General features: G+C 43.8%; 1 protein-coding gene across 18 annotated transcripts in view; it reads right to left on the bottom strand.

Moving 5' to 3' along the window:
- The window catches only part of PTPRM (protein tyrosine phosphatase receptor type M), a 792,664-nt gene that overhangs the window by 582,554 nt on the left and 188,021 nt on the right, over positions 1 to 22,089 (bottom strand). For all 18 annotated transcript variants that reach the window (XM_060243981.1, XM_060243978.1, XM_060243979.1 and 15 more), the window contains exon 2: positions 18,651 to 18,773. In XM_060243981.1, the coding sequence (XP_060099964.1) occupies positions 18,651 to 18,773 (123 nt within the window). The remainder of the gene's footprint in view (positions 1 to 18,650; positions 18,774 to 22,089) is intronic.

The following is a 22,089-nucleotide window of genomic DNA, read 5'->3' as shown; positions in this document are numbered from 1 at the left end:
AAAGAAAAGCAAGATTACAACTAAATATATAAACTCATTCTCAATTAATAAAAAGCAAAGTCTAAGTACTTGTGTGGTACTTTGAGCTCAGGTATTTGATTAGATTGTATAAAATCAAAAAATTAAAACAATTTTTCTAGAAATGTATATTCCTTGTTTCCAGAAGAATCCATTTTAACTAAATTTGAAGATATTTTATCCATCACAACTATATCCCAAATCATTGAGTACCATTTCCGGACTGAGGGGACTGCCTTAGATTTCCACAATTTAGCTAATAACAATTTAGCTGCCAAAAGAAGCAAGGAAGTGATTTCTTTTCTAGTGCTAGGTACATTTTGGGTGGCCCAGTTATTTAACAGAATCGATTCTGGGGTTAAAGGAAGCTTAACATGTACAATTTTTTCAATGATAGATATGACCTGCTTCCAAAAATATTGAATTCATGCACATTTCCACCAACAATGCACTAATGTACCCCTTTGCTTACAGCCCTTCCAACAGTATGGGTTAGCAGAGTACAATTGCAAAGGAGTCAAGTACCATCTAGAATACAATTTGAACTGCAGTATCTCATATTTAAAGATACTGTGTGCAGTAATTTTGATGCCCAAATATTGGCTCAGCTTTCTTCCGAAAGCATATTTTTGCAATCTTTATTCCATGAGTTTTGTAATGCTGTGGTCTTTTGCCAATTTGAAAAGTTAAGTGCCTTGTAAATTATAGCTATTAAACCTTTTACTTTGGGTATGTAAGATGATAAAGCTTTTTCAAACGCATTTAAAGGCCTACAAACTGAAGTGATAATGTTTGGGTTATGCAAGAAGTGGTGTACTTGATTATATTGTAACCAAGGTGAAGAAAAATTATAACATCTTACCAACTGATCTTGAGAGAGAATTTTATTATTCTGGCATTCTTGCATTAATAAAGATACCTTTTCCCCTCCATAACAAAAAGGAACGGATATACAAATGCTCAATAAGGCATTAGACTAGTGACTCCTGAGATCATGCTGATCTAACTGACAGTCAGTGTCAAAATGACTTCAGTGCTTATCAGGTCTCAACAAGGTATAACCAGTTCTGACTGGCATTTGCAAAGGTTGAGTGTCTAGTGCACAATGACACAGCATTTGTAACCCATTGGTGCATATCCTATTTAAAATATGTATATAAGCAGTGCTGTACTGTTCACTGTATCCTTCTTCTCTAGATGGTTTGCTTGGCGAAGAACTTTGCTGGTGGATGTAAATTATGTAAATAAATTGTATATAGTTAAGCACAGAGTGTCATTGGACTGTTGCTTGCTATACTGACTCACCTACCAGGGCTAACAACAACAATAAAATGACAGGGTTATGGGCCCAATCTGCTATGCTCTGGCGGCTTTAGGTGAGGCCAGCCTGCTGTGGTGAACCGAGCCAGAGTGGATGTCTGCTACCATTTTTGAGAACGAGAGCGAGGACGAGCTCCATCAGGCTTTGAACAGCAGTGCAAAGAAGACATCAGCATGGCTCATATTTCAACAGCCCAGTTTGTCGAGAGGTTCACCTCCACAAACTATAGTGTGTGGGCACTCTTTATGGAGCATTTCCTCAAGCGAGAGAGTCTATGGTCGAAGAACATCCAGCCCAGCTTGATGATGAAGATGCAGTAAAGAATGAGAAGGCACTGGCTAACATCGTCTTTAGTGTGGGAGACGACCAGCTGGTTCATGTGTCCGGTAAGACCACTGCGAAAGCAGCTTGGGACAGTTTAAAAGCGGTCTATATACAAAGTACTGCCGGATCCCTGATTGCTATTACTCGTCAGCTATACAGGACAGTAATGAAGCCAGCAGAGTCTGTCAGGGCACACTTAAATGCCCTGGCGGAATGTTGCCAACAGCTAGAGCAGAGGGGGAAGACTGTGCCAGAGGAAGACAGAGTATACATAATTCTCAGCTCGCTGACTGCTGAATTCAACATGCTCATTACTTCACTTGAGACAGCTGAAGCAAGTAAGCTGCCCTTGGCATACGTCACCAGTCGACTTCTCAAGGAGGAGAAGCGGCTACAGGAATCGAATTACACTCAGGCTTGGCAGTGATCTAGACTGAGGGAGAAAGCGAAAGTCAGCACCAGCATTTCCCTTGACGACGCCAGGAATCGACAGGGAGAGGCGTCAGAGGTTGCTCTAAAGGTGCGGAAATGTTATTGTTGTGACTCAACGACACATTTCAAGCCTGTCCTGAGTGAAGGAAGCCTGTCCTGAGTGAAGGAGACAAAGAGGAAAGTCTTAAGAGTTCAACAGATCACTCCAAGGCTTTGCTGATGGTGACAAATGCTACTCTACTCCAGGAGTATGGATTTTAGACTCAGAGGTATCACAGAATTTCTGCAGAAATGAACATTTGCTCCACGACAAAAAGCCTTCCGATCTTCAGCATGTTAGTTTGGCTGATGGACGTAATTCTGAGGTACTATGTCAGGGATGTGTAACTTTTCTGGCTTTGCAGCTCACTTTCTCTGAGGTGCTATGCGTTCCCTCATTAAAAAACAATTTACTGAGTGTGCCTGTCTTAGATAAGGCTGGGTTTACGGTCACTTTTGCTGACAAGACATATAAAGTCATAAAGGGAGGGAAAGTGCTGAAAGTTGGGAGATTACAGAACTCATCAGGAACAGTTAGGGCTGTAACTAACTCTAACCAGCCTGCTGTTGTGTACATTTGATTCACCGGAAATTGGGGTATGCTAGTTTCCATGCTCTCTATTTTGGGGAAGGGAAGTATGAAAGACTGCAGTCAATTCCTTGACTGTGAGGTATGCAAGTGCACTAATCACAAGCTTTCCCCATAGCTTGCAGGAGCGACAGAGTGTCAGCAAGGCCACTAGTTTTAGTGCACGCAGACCTGATTGGTTCGTACCCCAAAAGCCACTCCAATAACAAATTCGCTATAATTCTAACCGATGACTACTCCAGGTTTTCTTGGGTGTATGTGTTAAAGCAGAAATCGGATGTATTCACCACTGTGAAATACTGGTAAAAAAAGCTTCAGAAACAGCTGGGTAATTTGTGTGCTATTCAAATGGATGTGGAAGGAGAGTTTATATCCTCTGCGTTTAAAAGGTGGATGCACATATATGGGATATCTCACAGAGTGGCTAATGTAGCAATGCCTCAGGAAAATGGGGTTGTTGAATGAAAAGGTGGGATGTTGCAAACAATGATGCATTCTATGTTAAAGGATGCTGGGTTACCTATCAGTTTTTGGGCAGAAGCTTTGAAAACTGCTTGCTATGTCAACAATAGACTCTGGTCTAAACCAACTGATAGCATTCCGTATAAGATGCTATGCAACAAAAATTCCAACCTAGATCACCTAAGAGAGTTCAGTACAAGAGCTTGGGTAAATATTCCGGTTAACCAAAGGAGAAAAGGAGGTGCAAGATCTAAAAAACTTCTATTTCTGGGTTACCGAATCGGCATGAAAGCCTATCAGTTTGTTAACGATCAGCAGAATATTAGCTTCAGCAGATCTGCTAACTTTTGTGAACACCGGGGTGGCAAAGAATCCATGCCAATGATTTGCCCGATTAGATTGCACTGCCTATAACTGAGGAACAAACCACTACTGTAAAACAGGAGACAGTTCTCCTTCACCTAGTGTCTCTGAGGGTGAACAAAGTGCATCAGTACCTAGAAGGTCAACTAGAAGTACTAAGGATGTACCACCCAACAGATATGGGTTTGAGAGTACCTCAGAGAATCATGTTTATGTGAGAGAGCCACAAAGTCATAAAGGGAGGGAAAGTGCTGAAAGTTGGGAGATTACAGAACTCATCTGCCCTACACCTCTTACTCTCACTCACTCACACAGAAATCTCATAGAAGGCCACCTGGCTACTACTGGGGGTGCCAACTTTTCATTGGCAGAGCTCCTATGTCTGTAACAATAGTATGATGAACAGAAATGTTTCATCCAGTAAAAATGGGAGGAAAGAAAGAAAGAGAAAGACATAAAAAGAAAGAACATAAACATAAGAGGAGCCATGTTAGATTAGGCCAGTGGACTATCCAGGCCAAAATTCCCTCATACAATGCCCAAAAAGCACCAGAATGTCCACCAGTGGGGCCAGGGCACTAAAAGCTCTCCCACTATTGCTTCCCCCCCCCCAGCACCAAGAATATAGACAGAGCATCGGAAGGAAGGAAGGAAGGAAGGAAGGAAGGAAGGAAGGAAGGAAGGAAGGAAGGAAGGAAGGGAGGGAGGGAGGGAGGGAGGGAGGGAGGGAGGGAGGGAGGGAGGGAGGGAGGGAGGGAGGGAGGGAAGGAAGGAAGGAAGGAAGGAAGGAAGGAAGGAAGGAAGGAAGGAAGGAAGGAAGGAAGGAAGGAAGGAAGGAAGGAAGGAAGGAAGGAAGGAAGGAAGGAAGGAAGGAAGGAAGGAAGGAAGGCCTGCCCAGGGGTCATTTGGTAAAAAACAATAGCTACTGGAATGCCCACTCTCTGCCCCTTCCGGCTGAAAAATACACACACACCCTTCTTTGCCGCCCAGGCTTCCCCAAAAGAACATACCGCAAGGCACTGAAAGCTCATACTTTGAAGAACACTTCATGGGTCTAAGGTGCCAGTGGATGCTAGCTTTTCTCTCAAGCACTGGGAGCGGGGAAGAAGGAAGGAGAGGCAGCCCAGCTCCTCTCTGCACAACACATAATAATAATAATAATAATAACTTTTAATTTCTATCCCGCCCTCCCCGCCAAAGCAGGCTCAGGGCGGCTTACAACATAAAATACATTATACATCAGATTACATAAATTGCAAATAAAATCCAAGTTAAGACAAATTACAAGTTAAAATTTACAAATTACAATGGTGCTAAAACATTCGATCTTCAATAATTCCATAAAATTCAGTAACCAAGAGCAATTTTTTAGAGGCATTTCCTAGTTTATCATTGGTTGAAGGCTAGTTTATAGAGGTGGGTCTTACAGGCCCTGCGGAACTGTTCCAAACTCCGCAGGGCCCGCACCTCTACCGGGAGTTGATTCCACTGCAGTGGAGCAGCAATAGAGAAGGCCCTATCTCGGGTGGCCTTCAATCTGGCCTCCCTTGGCCCAGGGACGGTCAGCTGGTTTTTTCCAGCCGACCGCAATGCTCTTTGGGGCTCATATGGGGAGAGACGGTCCTTCAGGTAGGCAGGTCCTCGGCCATATAGGGCTTTAAAGGTGATAACCAGCACCTTGTAACGAACTCGGTATCCCACTGGCAGCCAGTGCAGTTCGCGCAGCCCCGGCTGTATGTGCTCCCATCTTGGGAGATGGGGCGAGGCTAGCTTTGCTGGGGGGTGGGGCTAGCTTTGTCTTTTTTTGTGACTCAGTAGTGAGACTTCCGTTCCCTGGTACCGGGTCATGACGCTGCAAATGGGAAACACTGGTCTAGTCTGATATTGCTGCAGTAAATGGAGCTATAGAAGCTAACATAAAGAGAAATATTAAAAAGTTATATCACATTATGGTACCTAAGACTAGGGATGGGATAAACGTGACAACGATTGCAATATGAACTTTTTGCATGAGGCACGATGGCTAAAATCCATGGCTTTAAATACTACCAATTAATAATAGTATGAGTAAAAAAAAATCCAACTTACATGCCAATATTAATTAATTTACACAACTGCACCTCAAAAGGAAGAAATAATAATAGGAAAGAAACTTACTCTTATAATTTACAATCATTTTGTAAAAAGAAAGAAAAACATTAACTTAATGGGATTAAAATGTGATAAAGCTTATAAGGATTTGTGCAGAACTTAGTCCATATAGAGGTTTGCTATTTAGCGGTGCTTAACATCTATTGTACAACAACAACAAATAAAATTAATATTGACATACAATTAATTCATATATTCACTAACATACAAAATCATTCTGACAATCATGTGAAATAATGGGCATCAGCATTCATACACTATAATCAATAACACAAACATCCCTAATACATACATACTATAATCAACAAAGCACAAACATCCCTAATACATACATACACACCACGCTAATAATTAATTCATAACTATATTACAATCAATTTTAAATTCCTATTTGATCTACTCATTACTTAAAGCGAATTACATTTGGGATTATTATTTATACCATGACCATATATACTTTCATACATCATTCAGACTCCTAAACAATCTAACTCCCACTCAAACCATTATATAGAATTAATATGTGAATAAACATTCATGCACTCCCATACAACTAAGGTAACACACCACACTAACATTCACACCAACAAACAGCCAAGCATGCCACTGAACTCTAGGCATCCTTGCTGAACTTCCCTACCCTAAGCAGAACATTAACGGGCTATTTAATATGCAGAAACAAACACTTTTCCGTTCCTCAAAACTTATTAACCAATAGACAAATACTAAAGGAGTCTTAACAGTGAAAATCTTCTAGCAAACGGATATACTCTTAAGAATCATTAGGTGCCGCCAGTTCATGAGAGTCTTTTCCTGCTCCTGAGTAATTTTCACATTCAGAGCTGCTAGCAGTGCTTTGCCAGTTAGACCATCCGAAGCTTGGAAAATAGAGCCATTTTTGTATACGATTATGTCTGAGATTGGGTTCCAACGGTATTTGATTTTATTTTCAGAGTTTGTTGGAAACCAAGTTTAACCGACAGTGCTTGGAAAAGGTTTCTGGGGATATATCAAGCAGCAATAACACACGCTTCCCATCCAAGGAAATCTTCCATTGTCTTGCCTCTCTCAAAATGGCGTCCTGTTGTGCTGATGAGATGAGCTGCACTAGGATATCCCTGGGTCGCCCCCACGTGATGATGCCATAGATCCCACTCTGAAAGCATTCAAAGCTGACATCGCTATGAGTCCATGGGCAGAAAAAGTTTTACTGAGCCAGTTTTTTACAAAAATAAATGTTGAAGCACTTTCCTCTGCCCCTTCAGCAATCCTGCGAATTTTAAAATGACACGTTCTCCATCTGGCTTTTATTTGATTAATATGTTCTGTTAGGTGTTGTTCTGAGTTTTGAAGTGCCTTCACCTCATCTTGCAAGGTGCATGCCAACTCAGCGGCATTTTCTGCTGTTTTAGACGTTTCCTTGAGCTCCGCTGTTAGAGCATCAAGTTTTATATTAACTGGAAAGAGTAATTTAGACATTGAGGTGGTGAAAAAGTTGCATAGATCCTATCTCAGGTCTAAAAGATCCTGCTTTGTTGAGGGCGCCGAATCTGCCTCCACAGAGGCATTGGAATTTGAGTCAGGACGGGGGAAACTGCTGCCAGGTGTCACATTGGCTTTGTTAGAGTTGCAAGGGCCCAAGGGACTAAATGTCTCTTTTGGTGAGATAAAACATCTTACTGACTCCGTCAATTTTGCTGCCAACTTGGAAGAAGAGCGCAATTTTTTTCTCATACTTTTTTTGCTTTCGTGAGTGATCACTTCGATCTATAGGTATTTAGGGGAGAGTTGTTGGAGCCTCGTCTGCCATAGTGAAGCGATGCCCCCCCCTCCCCGGCTCAGTTTTATAAACAACATCATGCATTAGTCTTGTCAGAGTACAATCTTTCCATGGAAACTAAAGGGAAGAGAAGAAGTGAGGGTTTCCACAATTCTATATTAGAATAATTGCTCTTTATTCATAAATTATCTGGAATCAGAATAGAAAAGTGAAATGCTAAAGTTTACATCATTTAAGATGGTGAAAACCATTTTAATAAATGCAGATTGAGAAAGGTCCAAGAGAATCCTTTCTATAATAAAAGCCCTGTGTTGAGGCAAAATCCAGGTCTCCCATGGACTTAGGGGCACACTCCATAAATCACTGGCCTATCATTTGTCAGTCATCATCTTTGGGCTCCCATTGGCAGAATTCCTTCTCCTGCCCACTGCTAGACCCAGGACAGATGAGGATTGGGCCACTGGGGAAGCTACTAGGCAGTAGCTGTTGCTAGGCAACTAGCAGAAGCTCTTGCTTGGTTCTCTCAATAAAAAAAAGCAACTATGCATGGTTCTCTCAGTAAAAAGGGGGAAGGCTCTTCCCAGGCCTATTTCGGCCTTTGAAGAAGAACTCATTGGTTCCAGTCCTGACTACAGTTGTCAACTCCAGGCTGGTGGGAAATTCCTGGAGATTTTGTGTGGAGTCTAAGGAAGCCAGAGTTTGGGAAGGGGAGAGGCCTCACCTGAATATAATGCCACAGAGTCCACCCTCCAAAGCAGTCATTTTCGCCAAGGGAAGAAAGATCTGTTTTCTGGAATTCAGTTGTGTTACCAGGAGATCTTCAGGCTCTCCTGGAGATTGGCTACCCTAGGCCTGGCAACACTCTCTGGGTTACTTGATGCTACCTAGCTGGCATAACTTAACCAGGCCTAGCTGTTTGCTCCTGTTCAGCAGCAGCCCACCTATAACACCTAGTGTGACTTAGCAGTTGCCAATTCAGGCTGGGAAATCCCTGGAAATTTGAGAGGTGGAGCCTGGAGAACCACCGTTGCTAATCTCCAAGGGAAAGCTGAGGATCATGCAGAAGTACAGTTGCTCTCCAGATGGCAGAGATCAGCTCCGCTGGAGGGGGTGGGGAGTAAATTCCTTCACTTGGGTGGATGGGAAGACAGCAAGGGTCCGGGGGCACTCACTCAGAGCCTCTTTCTAGAGTCCATTGTATTTTTCCCTAAACGGGCCTTCTTCCTAATGTCTACATAATTCATAACAGATAGCAACATGGCAGGTAACAATCCATGTAAATGTAAATAGAGGCACACTAGAACAAAAAAAAAAGATACCAAATACTGTATATAGATATATAATGATGATGTCTCTATTACATATGTCTATATACTGATAACTTGTATTGGCCAATAACAAGAGACTGGGCAACAGTACAATGAGCAACAGTACAATGAAAAATATCCACAATATATAGTATCAGTATAAAAGGCAAATTCCATGCTAGAGATTATTATAGGTTAAAATGTATTCTAATGTGTTTTTATAAATCTATGGTTGAATAATTGATTCACTCTGCCATTTTTATTGTGATTAAAAATGTGTTAGAGGTTTTATTGCTGTAGTGTAAATTATGGAATTCTTCAGGGTTTTAGTAGACTCATGATTTCATTTCACCATCATCCAAACCTATGTACAACAAAAGTGTTCTGTATATCCCTGGTAGAAGTTAAATCTGAACCAGTTCCAGCTTTACAGCATTGCATTAGAGTCCCTTTTATGTCTTGAAGAAATCTGTTTATCTGGATTTTTTATGTTCAAACAGAAGAGCATTTTAAAAATATTTTTGTGTGGAGAGAATAAATAATGTGCACATACTTGAACAATATCTATCTGTCCTTTAACTACATATCATGTTAGTGTCACTTAATTTTCTTATTCTGCCTAGTTTTGTACAGTATCAGTGAACTATGCGCAATTAAGACCACCCACTCACTTGGATAAACATTGTGTGAATTTGAAAAGAAATTGCATTTGCATTGTTATACATTCAAACCTACTTTGCTTATATTATGCAAATTATATCTTTTCAACTCTTTTAAAGAAGAGCTGGTATAGGAGGAAAGCACATGTATCTTCCCAACTTGAAAAAATGCTAATTCTTTTCATATTGTGTCTGAAACATCTTTTAAATATGCTGAATGTAGCCAATCACAACAGGCTTCCAATGGTGATCAAACGTGCCTTCCTTCCAGGTGTGTTATTAGATTTCTGTCAATGGTTAATGGCACTGGTGACACTAAGGCCAGAAAGTGGCATTTGCATGTGAATACACAATAACAACAATCCAGTGGTAGTACTTTCCCAGAACATGTTAGGCTAAAGTTCCTAAATGAAAGAATAAAAAGAATGACTCCTAGGCTGGAAGATTACTGAGTCACCAAAAATACTTTTCAGTCACCTTTGATCTCTTGATCCAGTCACCTTTGATCTCTTGACCATACTCAGATTTGAGATGCTCTAGGATTTAATTGCTGTGCCTAGTTTCAGAGGCAACACTAGCCAAGAAAACAGGGTTGCACTTATCTGTAGCTGTTGTTCATTGACATCTTCCGTGCAAACACACATTGTGTAGGCCAGTCAATGAACATTTTTCCCTATAGCGTAAAACTCCTTAAAGGGGAGTCCCTCCCCCCTCCCAAAGCCAACACATGCAGGTTTTCCTGCCCAAAGCATCACTTGCTCCGTCAGCAGCCACCCCCTTCTCTCAGTTCCTGTGATGTCACCACAACCCCTCCCCCACATGGCAAGAAGATATGAGAGCTCAGAACAGAGCAGGAGAGAAGGAATGTGTTCTGAACAGAAGATGTCAATGAACAACAGTAACAGATAAGTGCAACCCTGTTTTCATCTTCCATCTTCAGTGCAGTCCCACACTGGGACCACTAGCAAGCTACTCAACAGAGGCAGTGTAGTGAAGCTCTCACTGGAACACAGCTTGAGGGACTGCTTTTTCTGTACCTGCATTCCTTCTGGCTTGCAGGTCCAAGGCACAATGTTTCAGGTTGCAGCCTGGGAAGTGTCCACGGGAACCCTCCTGTGGAAAACAGCCAAGGAACTTTGCACTCTAGTGGAGCATGTGGTCACATCCAGCAGATATGGCTTCCCTACCGCCACACAGCAGACTGTGGCAACCACCCACTTGGAAAAGGACTGGGAAGAGGCGGTCTGACCCTTCTTAGACCCCCAATGGCATACAAAAAGCACCCTGTTCTTACAGAATGACTTGGTCCTGTCTCTATAGTACAGTAGGCCCCTCGTAATGTCCTGTCTGATCAAGCCTTGGGTGTGAAGCGCTGGCAAATGGCACTAGTGATGACTTTATGGGACTCTCCTAGACACAAGGTAAAGCTCATGTTCACTGTGAGTCATCTTGGTCCCACATTTTATGCACTTCTTAAACAGTGCCTTGGTCATCCATATTGGGCACCACAAGCAATCACTCCAAAGATGAATAGCTCAGGGTAGGCCAGCTGGAAATTAAACTGAAAAAAAAGAAAAGAAACTTTAGCCAAAGCCACACCAACATAGCCAGCAAAGGAAAAAAAATCTTACTGAAGGTAAAAAAAGCTATCAAGAGGAATGTGCTAGAAAGCTTCCTATTCTCGCAACAGCAAAAAAAGGGGGGGGGGCTGAGGGAAGGGGGCGCATGCTGCTGGAGGACGTGAGGGTTGAGGTAGGAAAACCTGCACATGCCAGCTCCAGGAGGGGTAGGGCACCCCCTTTAGGAGTTTTATGCTAGAAAAAATGTTTCACAGCCACCCTGGACAGGCACAGTCCCAATGTGGGGCTGTACTGAAGATGGAAGAGGAACACTTTTCACTGTGTTCTGGACTCTGTAGTCTTCCACAACAGTTGCCAAAAAATTCCATAATTATCTATATTTTAAGTAAAAAATAAAGCAAAATTCACAGATTTATTTTGATTAAACTATTATATAATAAACAAATACAGACTTATAACAACACAATCTCTAGCTCTGTTGCTCCTCTTCAGAATGAACTGAGCCTTTTCTGTCATGTAAAATCCAATTCATCATCACCAACCCAACGTTTCTTGCTTGCTCTGGCCATATTTTGGTAACCAATTGCCTTTTTCCTTTTGAAAAGTGGGTAAAATGTACAATTTTACTTTTGTTCTTTTGAAAGCATATTGCAAAGTGCCCATGAGCATTAAAGTAATGCCATCATGTTGCTAACGTCAGCAGGGGTGATATTCTATTTTTTGTGGCAAAACTCTATGGTTTCTTGCCAATTTTACCACAGAGTTCTGCCAAAAAACTAGAGCATCACTCCAACATTGGCAACATGATCAAGTTACTTCTAGGTGATATAATCACATCGCCTTTTGGGGACAGAATTTCTCCCACTGGCCAGTTGGCTGGCAGCCGGGAAATGCCCCACAAAAAGATAGGTTCCCCCACCCCCTAGTGGGCATATAGTAAGAAGTGGGCATATAGTAAGAAGGTATTATACTGGAATTATGCTGGAATGAAATGAAATAAAACAGCAGCTGAACCACAAGCTCATGACATATTGACATTATGCATTACACAAAAATGAAATACCATTTATTAAAATATGGAAATATTTCAACATGCAGATTCATCACAAAAATAAAAATAAAACATAAAAGTCAAGAACTACATTTTGTACTTTCCTAATGCCGCCTGATTGTGAAACATTATATATTGTCATTAACTCACTCATTGAAGCACAAGTATCTGAAATTAGGAATGTCATTGTGAGTTCCTTTTGCTTTTGATGGGATTACTGAAGAGCATTAATTCACTGAATGTTTCATCAAGTATAATAATACTTTTGCAGAAAGTTATTCATGATGAAAGGCAGAAACATCTACAAATAAATCTAAATATTCTATTCACTGCCACAGCATTTAGAAAATGCTGACACAATTCTATTATATATCTCCTAGTTTCACACTAATTAAAAACTTTGCTTATAACAATACTAATAGTCTCAGTCACCTGAAGTTATTTCAATAATGCCTCGAGACTAGGCCCTACATAAACTGCGTTTTTTTCTAAATAACATGCCAAAATATTCCTTCTCCCTGGATTATACGTTTAATGAAAAAACCAAAAAACGAGCTGTGAGACTACTCCCCTATCTAATCCCAGCCACTGAGTTAGGATTAAAATTTCCTCCTTTTTCAAAAGAATAGTCTTTCTGAATGCAGCCTTGAGATTTTTCAACAAAATCATTAATTTCTATGGGAGAAAGAAAATAAGTAGTGTAAGACCACACTCTGTAACGGAAGTGAAGCCCATACTGTCACTACACTGTTTCTAATTTGTTTCTGTCAGTTTTATCTTGGTGCCTGACACCTGCTTTCCTCTGTGTTTTACATGAAAACCAATAAACAATACTCTGGCATTATAGAACAAAATGCAGAGATGGAAGGGAGGAAGCAGGACCACAACCTGATTTAATCTTCCTGACAAGATGAATAGGAAGCCACTGGAAGATTCCCACAGGAAACATCTTCACCTAGAAATGGGTCACCTTGTCCCTGGAAATCCCCCTTTTCTTCTTGAACTGCCCAATTTCACTCCCCCCACCAAAGACACAACACACAGCTGGCCTTATCTCTGCCCACCACATTTTCTAAGCCACCACACTTTTCTGGGAACAGTGTCTTTCCTCAAGGTACTGTCTGTCTGCTTCAGGACCACCCAATGCTTTCCTTCCTTCCTTCCTTCCTTCCTTCCTTCCTTCCTTCCTTCCTTCCTTCCTTCCTTCCTTCCTTCCTTCCTTCCTTCCTTCCTTCCTCTCTCCCTCTTCTGAAGAGTGGGCACTGCACACACACACACAACCCAGAACAGCCCTTGTGCCCCCTGAATTTGTTGCTGCATTAAGAAGTGGCTGCATTAAGAAAGCACTAAGAGCCAAATCACCACAATCTTTCACTTCTGGTGGGAAGAATCTTTCACTTCTGATGGGAAGAATTTACTACATCATTGGCAAGATGTTATTTTGTCCAGTTTTCATCAGTCCTGGCATGCATCTTTGCTGCAAAGCATTTTGTTTACAAGAGTCCCTTGATTCTAAATGGTATGCAGCTAACTGTTACCTGCCTCACCCGACCCGCTACCCACATGGGTCCCTGGGCGTAGTTTTGTGCGAACACGGGGTCCCCCGCGAAGAACCCTCGGGCTGCCTCCTGGACCTCCGGGGACCCTCGGATGTCCGAGGCTCGGTCGGAGTGTAGCCTGTCGAGCCTCGTGATGAGTTTGCGCCCCATGAGGAGCTCTGCCGGGCTTACCCCCATGACCGGGTTGGGGGTTACCCGGTTGTCGAACAGGAAGGCGGCTAGTCTGTGGTCCCAGTCACCCTGCACTATCCGGCCCAGGGCTTCCTTGGTCGTTCGGACCATCCGCTCCGCCTGTCCGTTGGTGGCCGGGTGGAACGGGGCAGACCTTATGTGTCTAATTAGGTACCTCTGCAGGAATGCCTGAAAGTCCCCAGAGGTGAAAGCCGCCCCGTTGTCTGTGACAATAGCGTTCGGAATACCATGGGCGCTAAGGGCCCGGCGCAGTGCCCGTATGGCGGCTGCTGATGAAGTGAACTGGAATGACCTCCAGCCATTTGGTGTAGGCGTCCACCATGATCAGAAAGATCTGTCCCTGGAAGGGCCCCGCAAAGTCTAAGTGGAGCCTGGACCAAGGTTTCCTAGTGGTTTCCCACCGTGTGACCGGGGCGCTTGGTGGCTCGGGGCGTGACTCCTGACATGCGCTGCACCTCCGCACCCAGTTCTCGATCTCCTCATCCATCCCCGGCCACCAGATGTAGCTCCTGGCTAGAGCCTTCATCCTGACTATGCCGGGGTGTGTCTCGTGGAGTGACTCCAAGATTCGCTTCTGCAGCGGGGGGGGGGGGACCACCACCCTGCTTCCCCATAAGATGCACCCTTTGTGGGCTGCTAGCTCCTCTCTCCTCATTTTGTAGGGCTTAAACTCTTCCCCCATGTTCCCTTCTGGCCACCCCCTCACCACCCAGTTGAGAACCCTTGCCAGTGTTTTGTTCCTCCCTGTAGCCTTTGCGACCTCCGCAGCGTGGAGGGGCTGTTCCGGGAGGGATTCGACCAACATGACCAGGTGTGCGGGGGCTGGGTCAGGCTCTGTGACGGGTAGAGGCAAACGGCTGAGCGCGTCCGCGTGGCCCATAGCCTTGCTGGCCCGGTGGACCAGTGTGTACGTGTATGAGTTGAGGAATTGGTTCCACCTCAACACGCGCTGTGAGAGTATTTGGGGGGTTTGGCGGTCTGGGGCCAACAGACCTAAGAGCGGCTTATGGTCCGTAGCTATCGTGAACCTCTGCCCATACAGATAATCATGGAACTTGCGGACCCCCGCCACGATTGCCAGAGCCTCCTTGTCTATCTGCGCGTAATTGCGCTCGGCCTGTGTGAGTGTGCGGGAGTAGTACGCTACCGGTACATCCCTCCCGTCCGGGAGTTGGTGCCCCAGGACTGCTCCCAACCCATAAGGCGACGCATCGCAAGCCAGGATGATGGGGAGGCCCTCGTCGAAATGGTGGAGCACCGCATTGGACACCAGGACGTCCTTGACCGCCTGAAATGCGGCGGCTTGTTGTTTGCCCCAAACCCAAGGGGCTTTTTTGTCCAGCAACCGGTGTAGGGGTTCTGCTAGGGCTGCCTTGTGGGGGAGGAATGAATGGTAAAAATTAAGCACCCCCAAGAAGCTTTGTAGCTCCGCTTTGCAGGTGGGGGCCGGGGCTTGCATGATGGCTCGGGTCTTTTCTTCCGTTGGGTGGATTCCTGCTGCGTCTACAGCGAAACCCAGGAACTCCACCCGTGGGACCCCCAGCAAGCATTTCTCCCTCTTGACCTTGAGCCCCGCTGCCTGGAACCGGCGGAGCACCTCTCTCAGGCGGTTGGCGAATTCTTCGGAGTCCGGGGCGGCGATTAAAATGTCATCGAAGAACGGTTGAACTCCGGGGATCCCTTTAAGGAGAGCGTCCATTATACTTTGGAAAATCCCCGGAGCCACGCTAACTCCGAACTGTAGCCTCTGCACTCTGAAGGCCCCCCTGTGTGTCACAATAGTCTGGGCCTCCGCCGTTTTCGTATCTACCGGGAGCTGTTGGTAGGCCTGTGCCAGATCCAGCTTCCCGAAGATCTTAGACCCCGCTAGGGCAGCCAGGACGTGGCTCACCACCGGCACTGGGTAGGGGTTATCCTGCAGTGCCTTATTTATTGTGCACTTGTAGTCGGCGCAGATCTGTACCTCCCCGTTTGGCTTGATCGGGGTTACGATGGGAGTCTCCCAGGTGGCGTAGTCTACCGGTTCCAGGACCCCTTGGGCAGTGAGGCGGTCTAGTTCGGCCTCTATTTTTGGTTTCAAGGCGAACGGGACCCGCCTCGCCTTGAGCCTGATCGGCCTGACCGTCGGGTCTAGTGGTAGGGAGATGGCCGGCCCTTTGTAGCGCCCCAGGGAGCCGTCGAACACATCTGGGAACTCTTGGCATATCTCCCCGAACCCCCTGGGTGTTAGGGTTTGCCCCACCCCCTCCAAGCGGATCCCCAAGGGCTTGAACCACGCCAGTCCTAGCAGGGTGGTAAGCTGGCGCTTTACCACCAGGATGTCCAGCGGGCCGTAGAAGGACCCCCGCTCGACTTGTACCCGGGCCCACCCCACGATTTGCACCGGGTTCTTCTGAAAGTCCCAGAGTATGAAGTCCGCCGGCCTTAATTGAAGCCGCTGGCGGGGGCACAGTTTCCTCAGGGTCTCCTCTGCTATAATGGAAATGGAGGAACCTGAGTCCACCTCCATTTGGCAAGGGTTCCCTTCGATGAGGACCGCCATTTTGATCTTATCGGGGGTGGCGAGGGGCAAGTTCAGTACCTGTAGGGTAGTGGAGGCTGTGGAGTGGAACTCCGCCGACTCGTGGTGCGTGGTCGGCCTCCGGCGGTTGGGCTTGGCTCGGCAAGCCCTTGCAATGTGGCCGGTCTTTCCGCAGCTCCGGCAGTCCCAGGTCCGGTACTGGCAGTCCCTTCTGTCGTGGGGGTCGCCGCAGCTGGCACACTTGGGGCCCGGCAGTCTCTCCGCCGCTGGGGATCGTTCGGGCGCTCAGGGCGCTGGGGTGCTCGGTTGGGTGGCCCGGCTGGGCGGCGCAGCTGGTAGGCTTCTCCCTCTTCCAGGCGGTCGTGGTCCAGCTCCTCGTGGTGGACGGCGTCGGTCCGGGCCTTGGGAAAAGTCCTCGCGGTCCTCTCGAACGTCACGGCCTCGCTGAAGGCGCTCTGGAGGGTGAGCTCTTCCTTGGCAAAGAGCTTCTGCTGGAGCCTCTCATCGCGGAGGCCCCACGTGAAGCGATCAGCCAGGGTCTCCTCTAGCTGAGGAAAGTTGCAGTTCCCTGCGATCCTGCGTAGGGCCGCCAAGTAGTCGGCAGCCGATTCCCCTGCAGCCTGGTCCCTTCTGTGGAAAAGGAACCGGCGGGCCACCCGTGAAGGCTGTGGCAAGAAATGGCCAGTGAGGAGTCTGGTGATGTCCGCGTAGGACTTCTCCGTGAGGCGGGCGGGGGCCGAGAGACCCTTGGCGATCTCGAATGTGGCCGCCTCGCAGACGCTCAGGAGAACGTCCCTTTTCATGCTGTCCTCGGTGATCTTGTTGGCCCTCAGGTAGCATTCTACCCGCTCCGAGTAGGACTCCCAGGCCTTGGGATTCGCGGGGTTGAATGGCTCAATGTGACCGGTGGTTCCGCTCTGTTGAGCCATGCTGATGGCGGCGGCAGTTGCGGCCTGTGGGTTGCCCTGTCTCCGCTGTAGCCGACGTGGCTAGAATCCCACCTTCGTCGCCACTGTAACGTACTGAGACAAGAGACGTTGGTAGGGCAACATGCTTTAATGGAGGCACGTTACAAGAGAGAGAACACGCGGGCCGGGTCCCACTTATGTACAACTCCAGGAACCTCCCTCCAGACAGGCCAGTCCAATCCTGGCCTGTTGAACTTTTCGCCACAGCTGGTGATTGGCTGGGAGTTCGGGTCCTGCGCTGAGCAGCCCGGGGACAGCCCGGTTGCTCCGCGCAGGGTCGCGCTGGCTGGTTTTATGTTATTGTGTTATTGCGTTGTATCGTTATCTCGATACACTACAATCTGCACAAGTTGGAAGACTGCAGTGAGGTGGAAAAGGGGATGAAATTGTACTTCCTGCCTCTTTGATCAAAGTAGCTCCTACCACATTTCTAACTATGCAAAGAAATGCAGATATTATCAATGTCTCTTTATATTGCAGAACCGAAGAAAGACCAACCAAAGAAAGAACCTGCTTTGGCAGGAAGGGTGGGCTAGAAATCACATACATACTTTAATTAATTAATTAAAGATGTTGTCATTAAGCTGGAAAGATAGAAGGTCTTCAAAATATATTGCAACAGGAACTGATGCCAGTGCCAATAGTATTCAGAGAACTGACCAGAAAACCTAAAGTGGAAACAAATTAGTCTTTGAAGGTATCCATTGTTCTCTCAGGAGACACCTGAAGGTAATTCATATATTTTGACTATCCAAAAAGGGATGACACAATGTTCAAAATGTCTAAAGCCAATCTGAAGACACTTCCAAACAACTGGCCATATGCCTTGGATATTCCATGCCACAAAAGCTGGTTTTGTCTGCTGTCTGAGCAATGCAAACTCCAGGCACCCATTATTGTTTCTGCAGGGTTCAAAGAAAAGGACACTAGGAAGCTTTTCATTTGAACTGTGGATACAATTGCACTGGCACTCCAACACAAGACAGCTGATACAACAATTGCTCTGAACTCTGTGTATGTTAATACCAACAGCTGACATATAAAATATAAAAACTAAAAAGAAAAATGTAACAATGTCCACCTCCTACAGTTCTCAATTCCCTTCTCCTCTATCTTATATAATTAATATATAATTTAATGTTTCAGACATACTGATATGTACATTTTTTAGATATAGTGCAGAAAATGAATATATTTTGCATTAGAGAAACTATATCATTTCAGAACACCACGTCATCCACCTCCTGACATATATCTGGTTGTTCCTGTTTTTTTCATTTGCAACAATATTATGTGGTATAACAAAAAAAAATTAAAAATTCCAATGAAACCACCTGTTGGCATCCATGGATCTGATGAAGGCTTCACCAATGTGTTCACTTGATCCCAATTAAGATCATCATCATCAGACTGACTATAACCACATGAAGAGAATGGCTCATCGAATGAACAGCCACCTGTCAAAAACAAAATAAGTAGAAATGAATAAACTTTAGATAGCTTAAGTGCATCCTCATCTCCATTTTCTTTTTTACAGGCATCATTATTGCTGTCCACAATTTTGCCCTATTTGGAGCCTCAAATCATTTTTTAAAAATACTTAGCATAGTCAGTGTCCAGAGACCATGGGACTCAAAGAGCAAATACTGCCCAGATAATTTCACCTTTAAGTAAAACAGGTAATACAATAATTTGGTACAACAGGTTTCAGTTCTAGAGTCTACAATATGGGGAAAATCAAGCTCAAACTATTGTTTGTTTTTGGTTCATACCCATCCCTAACACTGGCCAATAAGTTCAGCCAATAAGCTAGATCCTATGGAGCTGTAAAGGGCACAAAGTATCCAACTGGGCCCTCTAACCACCACTTTTAGGATCCCACACACTCTCCAAACATACAGAAGCTTATTTTAAAAGACCATTTTTATGACATTAGTACTATTGAAAAGTTAAACTTTGAAAATTCAACTTTGAAAAATGCATATTTAAAGTATTATTTTGCAAAAAAACAAAAACAAAAAAACCTCAAGAGAAAATTTTAAGAGGATCCATAGTTAAAAGAAATGAAATTGCACTTTGTATTGAGACTACTTACAATGACTATTTAACCAAATGGGAAGTTTGAAACATAACCAGTTTTATAATTTCATCATCCAATATTCAACCAAGTTCATCCATTTGTACATGTAATTTTGAGCAAAGTTCATTTCTGAACAAAGAGGTAGATGTAGCTTTTGGTGTCTTGTTGACACATGAATCACTAATACTAGTCCAGTTCACCCTGAATGATTTTTTAACAAACTCTCAATAGCTAGTCCCATCTTCTGTTTGTGCCTTCGCTTTACAAATTATAACAAATGAATTTGGCTCATAATTTCTGAAATGGTGCACGCCATCATTTCATTTTTCAGAGCTAGCAATTATAACAGTTCAGCTACCTTGATGTCAGGAACCAATGTCAGTATACTGATTAGCATTTAAATTCTGACATAAAAATAGTTTATCTGTACTATTACCAATAGATTTGACTGAATAACCCAAATTTTCCAATTTTATTGTAGCACTTCTTACCTCAGTCTTTATTCCAATTATTTAAGTTGCTCCTAATTCACTCCTTAAGGACTCAAATTCAGAAGATTAGAGAGCCTAGTATCTACAAAATCTAACACTCTTACACTGCACTCCTAAACACAGTTAGAGGATTCTAAATCTGCAGACTTCAACAGACTTAGAAGGGTATAACTCTGCTTAGGACTGACTGCACCATTAATTCAATATTATCTGATTTTTGAGCTAAGTAATGCATAATTTAAAGGTATTAATAAAACAGCAACTCCTGGCCTTACCACTTCTTCAAAAGGAAATGGTTCCATTTGTTTGAATTAAGCCTTTGGAATCTACATCAACTGTACTTCCATTATTCATTGCTTCCCAAAAAATTATCCAAATTGAAAAAAAATTATCCTCCACTACAGAGCCTGGCTTCTATTTGCTGCTTAGACACTAAACCACAGATCTATCTGAAGTCACTTTGATCAGGAATCTTTGCTGCTTCCACACCTCTACAGGGGAAAGTTATACATCTACAGGAAAAGCAAAGGATTTATGCACAGCTGGTTCAAGTTCATCCACATTAATGTTAAAAGGATAAATTCCAAGCTCTGGCAAGAATGCCAGTTTTGTTTCGATCCAACCACATTCTATTTGGGAAGTGGTAAATATTAAAATTTAAATGGACTGAGCAATACACTATACATTAACTGAAAGTAACCCAAAATGAATAAAATGTAATGGAAGAAAAATGACTAGCTAGGTTGTACTTGCTATTTAATTTTGCAAATAAAGAAGGCAGGGAAGATGTTGCATTTGGGAAATGGCCATTACTCACTTTAAAAAAAAATCACCCAGTTTCCACTCCCCTTAAATACCGCCATCTGTTTTACCTTATTATGAACCTCACAAACATATTGAGTATGCCCTGGTGGCAGAGAGATAGGTCATCTTCATGCAGTTCTAAATTGTGTTCTGAAGAACAGTCTTATTCGTTATCTCTAGGCATTTCAGAGAAATTAGCACCCCTGGACATTGCATCTTTCTGTAACACTCCTGTCTATACCAACCTCAATTAAAAATTCCACAGGGAACAGAAAACTCATTAAGGAACTACTTAATATTTCACCTCAACAACAACATATAATCTGTCTTCCCACATCAATAAGAAAGAATTAATTCAAAATCAAGTAGATGTCTTCAAATGCAGACAGGCAGGTCTAACAAGTTATACTGTATGCTAGAAAACTTCAGCATTTATTTGAGGACGGTGCACACTAGGCAGCCTGTCCATGGCTGCCTGTGTTCTGGCAAATCCATCCTGGCACCAAACTTGGCCAGCAGCTAACTCCAGCATTGTTTATTCTTGCCTGCACTTTTTTTTTTTTTTACATTTTAAAAGAGATTTTATTGAAACTTTTATAAGCAAGTACAATATAAAATTGAATGACGATGAGTGATGGTAAGTAAACAGAAACAAGCAGCAAAAGCTGTATCATGAGGTGTGGGAGTAATAATTAATCATCCCACCTGTCTTTGCATTGGATGGCTGCATCCAAGCCAGTCCATCCAGCCTCAAACTTCCTTTGAAACTGGACTAGGGCAAATCAATCCATAGCTCTAATGCCTTTGAATGCCTCTTTCCATAAAACTGAAAATATCGTTTTTAGAAGACAAATTTTGCAGAATAAAGAGAACTTAACTTTGTGCTGCACTCCTGAAAATGTCCAGTGATGAATTTTGCAGTGGTGCTAGAGATCTCTGGGCCAGGATAACATTAAAAATTCACAGGTGCTAGTTATCAACTCTTTAGGAACATTGTTCACCAACTTCCCAAAATTTTTCTAGCTTTTGCCAAATTCTGTGAAGAATTCAATTTCAAAAGAAATCCCACAGATGCTGCTTTGCCTATTGAAACGATCTAGAAGTAGAAAAATGACACCAGCTAAATTTTTCCAAGCACATTGCATGTGAATGAACAGTTCTATCCTGAGTACAATGCTTGAGAGGGCAATATTGTGGCAAAGCAAACAGAATGCATCGAGACTCTTTCCTAGTGGTCCGCACTAGGAATTTGCAAAGCCAAATATATACCTGGGAAATACCTTATCAATATTTTTCAGGTATTTATTCAGCCGAATCAGATTTTCTAATCTGATTCGGCTACAAATCTAGCTGAACCAAATAAAAGCCGATAATATTTGGATTTTATTCAAGCTCAGC

Source organism: Heteronotia binoei, chromosome 7 (assembly GCF_032191835.1).
Source record: "Heteronotia binoei isolate CCM8104 ecotype False Entrance Well chromosome 7, APGP_CSIRO_Hbin_v1, whole genome shotgun sequence".
NCBI classification, from domain to species: Eukaryota; Metazoa; Chordata; class Lepidosauria; order Squamata; family Gekkonidae; genus Heteronotia; species Heteronotia binoei.
The sequence above is the reverse complement of the archived record's forward strand: the minus strand, read 5'-3'. Positions and strand labels throughout refer to the sequence as shown.